Here is a 9,051-nt window from a genome sequence, read left to right as displayed (position 1 = left end):
TCACCATATTTTCAGGTACATCAAATTTCAAGCTACCACTCCAATAAAAAAAATGGAATTCCAATATTGAAATTCCAAAATTTATAACTTAGCATAATTTTTTTTAAATTAGGTTGAGTTAAGGTTGTGGCCAACCCATCTATGGGATGAAAGAACTACCTACCCACTAGTGGGATGCTATCATTAGGATTGTTCGAAGCTCAATCGAGCTTGGACGTTCCATGGGACAGTTTTGTTCCCCCAAAAATAGCTTCCATCCTCAACCCCTCCCCATGAGGTTTGAACATGAACCCTGATGAAACCTAAACCCTGCTCAAACCAACTGATCTACACCTCATAAGTCAGCATAATTTAAATTTTACCATCAACTTGAATGTGACCCTTAAACTATATCATAAATAAGCACTAAAAAATAAATCAATCTAGAGCTGATTTTGAATTACATTTATTACCACGAGCAAATCTCAACATAAATGAACACTAAAAAATAAATCAATCTAGAGCTGATTTTGAATTACATTTATTACCACGAGCAATTCTCAAATATTGTCTTATCGTAGGCAGCAATCACATTCTAACCTATATATTATTTTGTCTCTACAATGTTATAAGTTACTTTTATATAACCAGCAACAGCTCGGACAAGATTCTATCAATAAATCCAATGTGCTTATGAAGTGATAAAGAGAAAAATAAGCTCTTTCATAAATACAGAAGAAATTGTTTAATATATATATATATATATATTTTAATCGTGATAAGGATAAAAGTTCAGCGAAATTTGTTCTTTCGTGCCAATTCTCGTATCTCTTCCGGAGAAGGTGGGCGAGGTCCTTCTGGTGGATATACCACATAAGAGCGCTGCTCGAAGAAAGCACCAAATTGGTATCAGATCAAACGCTTTATCAACGGTAATTTCAACTAAATTTGAATAATAAATTTCTATTAAAATTCTAAATTACTCGCATTAATCCAAACAAACAATATCTGCATCTTGAACATTTTATAAAGAACAATGTATTGCGATAACACGAGAACAATTTATGTAATTGACGTATGATCATATAGTGTTATAAATGCTCCACACATGCATAGACTTGATAATGAAATATCAAAAATAACTGCATATCAGTCTCCCCCACACTGAGGACGGTTAATGGCATAAGGATGAATAAGCAGTGCCAGGTCGGTTTCTTAAGAGAGACTTGGTCTAAAATTAGTCATGTCTTTTTGTCCTGCATAGCGAAGAGTGATCAAAGATGGAGGTGGCAGTTTACTATTCAATACCTCAAAAGTTGCCATCAAAGATGAAGGTGGCAGTTTACTGTTCAATATATCAAAAGTTGTCATGTAAAATTTCATAGGTGTAATGTAGAGATGGGTAGAGGGTGAGGGAAATAATAGAGAAACCATAAAAACTGTGGGAGAAAAAAAATAGAGAAACCATAAAAATATTTTCATGGTCTCTATTATTCCCTCACCCTTAAAGTGGGATGGGGAATAATAGAGAAACCATAAAAACAGTTGAGGAAATAATAGAGAAACCATAAAAATGTTTTTATGGTTTCTCTATTATTTCACTCACCCCCCACTGATCTATTATTTCCGAGGGTGGAGAATAAAAGACAAACCATAAAAATGTTGGGGGGTGAGGGAAATAATAGAGAAACAATAAAAATGGTGAAGGGTGTTGGAAATTCAATTACAGTGAAGAATTTCTGAACATGATAATGACTTGTGACTGTTACATATGTTTTCATTTAGCATTTACTTCATCCAATTAGGTCATCAAGCATTTATACAAGTACAATACACGAAAAGACAAGGGACACCACAAATTAGGCCAGTGGCCAGGGCAAAACCCACAAAAGGAAAACCCAGCAATCTTTTCCTTATAGAATCTTTGCCAACAAGAGAAATCCGAGTCATATCTCACCAGACCAGTACACAAAATATCCAAGTGCCAAGTCAGCCCTCCATGAGGCTATCACCTTCAACAGTCCACAAGAAGTCACATGCCTGATCTTATACCACAGAGATAAGATGCCTCAAACTGTCCATAATCCCACTGCTTCAGAAGCCGTGAATTCGCTGCCTCGGAGACCTTAAACTTGCTGCCACAGATTCTTTAACTTCACTGCCTCAGGGTCTGCAATTTCGCTGCCTCGGATAACTCGCATTCTTCAGAGATAAAGGGCTTCCTGTAGCTCGCATTCTCACAGAAAAGTAGTGCCTCAATAAGCTTGTAACCACAGAAAATATGCCTCAGAAATCCGAATTCTTCTTCCACAGATGACCACCAAATTGCTTGCCAAATGGTGGAGTAATGATGCCAATATATAGTGGTTGTCTCATCTGAAAAGGTGCCTCTAAGGGCAGAGGCTAGAGCCAACTTGTTCCTTGGAGGGCCGACTTGGCAAATTGGAGGGACAAATGACACTTTCAAAAATTCAAATTTACTTCTTTTACAAGGGTCATAAAGAACATGCCCTTTTACATCTTCTTTTGACCAAAACAAAGCATGAACATGCTAGAAAATGATAATAATTTTTCTTCTTTTGTTTTTACATATAATAAATATTGATATAAGTACAATAACAATTATGGAGACTGACCATGGTTACAATTCCAACACTCCCTCTTAACTAGGGATGTGTTCATAATGACTCATCACGATATTCTCAAGTTGAAGACTTCTATAAGAAGAGATCCAGATTGATAAGCATAATTGATGATAACATCATCATAACCAGAATTGTCAAATTACCAAGGCTTTGACAAGTAAGTTCCATTTCTTCACTAGATCAAAGCACAATGCTAGGAGGCATTCAATAGGACACCACACTGCCTCTCTGAGGCACATACTCCACCTAAGTTCACCATAGTATGTCCTCCACAGGACCATTTCCTACTTGTCACAAGAAAATGTCAGCCCATCAGACCACTCTTTAACCGAGTCCATGTACTTGACTTACGGTTGTTAGTCCTGGCCACAGTGCATGACTTGAATGTCTATCCAAGATGCTTATCCAATCCACCATTCTCCCTATCCATGTCCATGTACTTGACTTACAATTTTTAGTCCTAGCCACAGTACATGACACAGGGGGGACTAGGTGTCCAACCTCGCTCACTCTCGACTTGGGAGGAGAAGTCCACAAGCCCAAGTTTGTCTTGGATGCACTGATACTTCCCTTACATCAACTACCTGTTCAACCGTGGAGATCTGTTGTAATCTATCGATTCCTATCTGCATCACATCTTGAATCATAATGTGCTTTGACCTTTCATGAGAGACCAAGTTTTTTTGTCAATCTTCATACAACTTATTACAAGGTATCACGGTCGAATCCAACACACCATCAAACAGTTCATTAAACATCTTTCGGAGCCAAACTTCTTCACAACTAACAGCATAGACTATCATATCTTCTTCCTCTACAATGCACAGTGTAACATAATCTTGCTTCATCCTTTTCCAAGAAACCATAGCAAATCCCAAGCAGAGACAACAACCAATAGTACTTCTTTCATCGTCAACGCTGCCATCCTTAAGTGTCAAGTAGTGTATCAATCCAAGATTCTTCATGTTGAGATTTGCTCCCAACTCCCTCTGAAGGCAACATCTTTTCCTCTGACACAAGAGTCCTATCGTCAAAAATCAAATCATTAAGATCATTCTTACTCTCAATTAATCTCTAGCTACGAGGTCTTCTTCAATCGTGAGGTGTTCTCAAAATCCATGGGTAACTCTTCCAACTGAGAGAAACATCTTATCATGATCCTCTTCATCTTACTGGGAGAACCTTCTTGCTTTCATGTTGCCATCTAGTGCATGCTATATATTGCATATTTCAAACTGCCTGCTCCTCCTGTATTCAAGAACACCCTCTTGATTTACTACGTTCTTCCATTTCCTTTATCTTGTTGCAAAAGCCAAGACAACTCTTATCATTGACCTGCAAACTTTATTAGGAGGCTATAGAAGAATAAATACAATTAAGCAAAGTACATAGACAAGAGACTATCCACAATAGCAACAGTAGTAATCAAAGAAAGGAGATGCAGAGTACTTATCTTTTTGAAAAGAGTCAACTCCCTCTTAATCTTGGACCTTTTGTAATTTTCACCATTTTTGTCCTCACATCAACATGATGTCATTTTTGTCATTCACAAGAGCTAGGGATTCTTCTTACGGTGGAAATGATTAATCCTAGGGTTTTCTTAGTTCATACTTTTGCTAGGGTTTATAAACCCTAGATGCTTCAAGATCCAAAATCTTCAAAACCTAGAATATTCCATATTTGCAAGTTCTACAAGCATACTAATGTGTTGGCTACAAACCCTAGAATTGTGTCATTGGCATACCTTCTATTCATGAGATGGAGCTGAAAACTTAATCTTCATGTACAAGTAAAGGAGCAATATCTACTATATCGATTATGTCTTTGTGAGCGAGAGGACACAATCCAGTAGACTAATTTCTGATGAATTCTGAAATGAACTTATATTCTAGATTTCTGCTATCCTAGATATAAAAAAAAGATTATGCGTACCTCTTAAATTGCAGAGTATGAGAAGTAATACTTCAACCTTAGCTGTCCTCCTTTTCTTCCTTTGAATATGGTGTCAAATCACAATTTCTTCAGGCTCCTCCAAAGAGATATAGATTAGCTCGTTGTAGAATTTCATATTATACTTATAGAGACAAACTTGATCCTTTTTAGAGAAGAAGATGGATGCCATAGATTCACACCATGCCTTGGTTCACGGATCTTGGATTTAGTTCTGATCATAGGACTCTTATTTATATTTTCCACAGAGATCTTGCTTTGACACAGCAAGGAGGCTCAGTGTTTGTATGTAGAATAACCTTCAAACTTCAGATATACAAACTCGGACCATAGAGATACAACAATAGTGGGCTCAGATGTTAGTTACAGATCTTTGGTCTCCCACAAGCACTCGACCTTTCTCACAGAGAGATCATAATCCAGATCATCACAACAAGCTTCTCTACAGATCGATTCAAGGGTTTACTAGGTTTTCTTTTTCAATCCATTTTGTCTTGTTACAATTGATTAGCTAGGGTTTCAATCTTGAACTTTAGATTTCAATAGTCATCCAATGTTTGCCATGATCTTGTTGAGAAATCTAGGGCATCCAATGTTAAAAATTTCTCTGCTTGATAATTGCTTGTGATATGCTTGTTCTTCTTTTACTTATGATCTTTCACTTTGTTAGCTTGTTAGCGTGTTCTTTTTCATCAAGACAAGTGACACAAAATATTGACTTCTCCAGCCAGGGCCAAAACCTCTCACCTCTTGAGAGGAAAACCCGATAAAATTCTTCTTCTAGATCTTCAATTGATAAGTACCAAGACCATGACATTAAACCCTTGACTATAGTATCCTTCTAAGAAACTTGTCACCCACCTTGATCTGCTTCTCCCTTTCTGTCTTTCATCCTAGAGAAACTCAGTCTCTATCTCGTTGTACTGCACCTTCACTACTTCCCTACAGAATCTCAGTCTCTAGTTCTTCCAGAGAGAACCTCGGCCTCTACTTTGATCACTTAGTCGAGTTTCTCTCTTGTTGCCCCAGAAGAATCTGCTACCCAAACATCGTACTTCCCAGAAGAATCTCCTGCCCAGACTTCACACTGCCCAGAAGATTCTATAGCTCAAACTTCACACTTCCCAGAAGATCTTGCTGCCCAGACTTCACACTTCCCAAAAGAATCTTCGTTGTACCCAGTAGATGATGACCCAAAAGAATCTTTGTCCTACCCTTTTGCTGCTTCTTCTTCGTCCTCCTTTTAGTCATCTTTCTTCTACCTTCTACTTTGCACTTTTCCAGTGAATGCTTGTACGAATTGTGTATCTCCAAATGAGGCCGAGTAGTGATATATATACCCTTCTTCGCTGCCCTTTAGACCAACTTGACAGCGGGAGTTTAGGCCGACTTCATCTTGCAGCTTCCTTATAGTTTGTAGGCCGACTTGAAGGGGTTTGGTGACAAGTTCTTGGAGGATACTTCACATAGACAATATTGATTTTTTGCCAAGTGTAACATGACTTCATTTACATGACAATGACTCTTTTATGACTAGATGAATAAACCCTAAAGACTCTCAATGGGAGTATTGAGTCAAAAATAAAATCCCTTGCTCATGAAACCCATGAAGCAAGTCCATATAATAATTTCATTTTTCTTATTTACATCTCTTTACATAAAATCATAATTACATGTCATTATGAAGACCGAACCTAGTTACACTTTTTCAACAGATCTAAGAAACCCTCTTACAACGTCAACATGCCAACACTTAGTTATGTAGGACTTCAATAAGGGAGACATTGATCTTCAAAGCTTAAGATTTCACAAGTGACGTCTTCAGATATAGCAGACCTTTTGTTGAGATTCCAAAGCATTGTAATGACCCTTTTATTTGCAGACTCTTAATGGTTCTTAACTGGGTCGCCCATCATTCTTTGATTGCTCTCAAGGGAGATCTTTTCTGAAATTACAATAATCATTGCAATAATAATCCTCATCATACTTGAGCAATGCCACAGAGACATAATTCAGTCTGATTTAATAGGTTAAAACCAGCAGTATGAAAGTGTCAAGTCAACAATAAAGTCAGGCTTCTATAGATTTCCAATAGGACCTCTTCCATAGCCTTAGAATTTTCAGATCACTAAGAAATCTTCATATAATCACAGAGATAATAAACTTCAGTACTTTTCATTACAGAACTTGGATGAATTGCATATCTTGAATAGGTTTGAACTACTGGTCACACTTCAGAGAGTAAGGTTCGAAGCTCAATCTAGTATATAGACTTTGTTTGTTGCGGTTATACCCTTTCTTTGCCTCTGTAAACCCCTCGTTGCCCTTCAAGAATTCTTGTCCTAGACTCGTCCTGCATTTCTAGTCTTCGTAAAGGTCTCGACCCTCTCTACTAGGCCTGTGATTACCTTGGCCTAATCACAGTATTTACCAGAATTTCTCCTTAGGAACTCAGTAGCTCTTCAAACTCAGCCTAGATAGAACTTGTTCTTCAACTAGCTCTAATACCATGTTGGAAATTCAATTACAATGATGAATTTATGAACATGATAATTACTTGTGACCGTAATTTATGTTTTCATTTAGCATTTACTTCATCCAATTAGGTCATCAAGCAATTATACAAGTACAATACACACACAAAACGAGACACCATCAATTAGGCTAGTGGCCAGGGCAAAACCCACAAGGGGAAAACCCAACAATCCTTATAGAATCTTTGCCAACAAGAGAAATCCAAGTCATATCTCACCAGACCAGTAGACCAAATATCCAAGTGCCAAGTCAGCCCTCCATGAGGCAATAGCCTTCAACAGTCCACAAGAAGTCACATGCTTAATCTTATACCACAGAGATAAGGTGCCTCAAACTATCCATAATCTCATTGCTTCAGAAGCCTTTAATTTGTTGCCTCAGAGACCTTAAACTTCCTGCCTCATATTCTTTAACTTTGTTGCCTCATGGTCTGTAACTTCGCTGCCTCATGTTCTGTAACTTGGCTGCCTTAGGATCTGCAATTTCATTGCCTCAAGGTCTGTAATTTCACTGCCTCAAGGTCTGCAATTTCATTTCCTGAGGGTCTGTAATTTCGTTGCCTCAGATAGCTCGCATTCTTCATAGATAAAGGTCCTCCTATAACTCTCATTATCATAGAAAAGTAGTACCTCAATAAGCTTGTATACCACAAAAAATATGCCTCAGACATCTGAATTCTTCTTCCATAGATGACCACCAAATTGCTTGCCAAGTGGTGCAGTAATGATGCCAATATATAGTGGTTGCCTCATCCGAAAAGGTGCCTCTAAGGGAAAATCCGACTTGATGCTTGGAGGGCCAACTTGGCAAATTGGAGGGACAAATGTGTTGAGAAATTTAGGGGAGTATATAATTTGATTTTCCTAAACTTGATTTCTCTTATACTTTGACAAGTTCTTGCGATTATATTAGATTTTCATCATTATTATTATGTTCTTTTCATCATCAAGACAAATGCCAAACAAGAAGATCACAAAAAAACCAGAGATAGGCTCCAAGCCAGGACAAAACCCCTATGAAGGGGAAAACCCAGTCAAACTCTTCCTTTAGCAGACTCAAATCAAGTTGAGACATATCCAAGACCTTTTGACCAAGACTACCCTCCATCAAGTCAACCTTTCATATAGATCAGACATCCCATGGTTCATTTATTCACGAATCAACATCGAATAGCTCTTCAAGAAACTCGGCCTTCTCTGTCATTCTGTATCCTCGGCTCCTGCAATCATACTAGCAAAAATTTTGGTCCCACAATCCTTCTTGGCAAACTTTGGTTCTGCAATCCTTCTTGACAAACTTCGGTCTTGCACTTTCATAGATCTCCTTTTTATGTCTTTCCTTTTTCAATAGGAATTACAAAGTGAATAGATGATAGGTAGGTGATCTTCACATGGTCGAATGCTCCTTTATATATAGTCTTCTGCAAGGTGGGCGTGTCCCTTCATGAGGTCGACTACACTGTTGAGGAGGTCGACTTGATATGAGGCAAGGCCCACTTGATGGAGGAGAAAGAAGACCTAATTTTTGACATAAAAATATTTTCTTTCTTTGTTACAATGAGCCCAAGAAGGGTTTTTACATAATGATTTTGACTTTGACTTAGTATAAAAATCCTAGAGCACACATTGGGTGCTTTGACCTATTGACCAATGACCCGAGCATGAAACCCATGCTTTAATAAGTCAATTTTCTTTTATAATAAACAAAAAAAAAAAATCTTTCTTTTGACAAATACAATTATGAAAACCAACACTAGTTACCATCTTCAACACTCCCTCTTAACTAGGGAGGTATTCATAATTACATATATACATAGGTACATAGATGAACTCAAAATGATATGTTCTACGAAGAGTCATAGCACACGCAGTGCTACAAATTAGATACTTGACCAAGGTATCTAATCGGTTGGGACTAAGGTGTGTTCCAAGCTTTAGCCACT

General features: G+C 37.7%; 1 protein-coding gene across 1 annotated transcript in view; it reads right to left on the bottom strand.

The window, feature by feature from the left end:
- Window positions 1-488: 488 nt before the first annotated feature.
- LOC149202634 (uncharacterized) overlaps window positions 489-9,051 on the bottom strand; it is a 138,552-nt gene continuing 129,989 nt past the window's right edge. The window contains exon 3 of the mRNA XM_089400017.1: window positions 489-861. Coding sequence (XP_089256143.1) covers window positions 772-861 — 90 coding nt within the window. The 3' untranslated portion in view covers window positions 489-771. The remainder of the gene's footprint in view (window positions 862-9,051) is intronic.

The sequence above is a fragment of the Pinus tabuliformis genome, chromosome 2_1 (genome assembly GCF_031772625.1).
Source record: "Pinus tabuliformis cultivar Carrire ecotype Pingquan chromosome 2_1, CPIR1, whole genome shotgun sequence".
NCBI lineage: Eukaryota > Viridiplantae > Streptophyta > Pinopsida > Pinales > Pinaceae > Pinus > Pinus tabuliformis.
The sequence above is the reverse complement of the archived record's forward strand: the minus strand, read 5'-3'. Positions and strand labels throughout refer to the sequence as shown.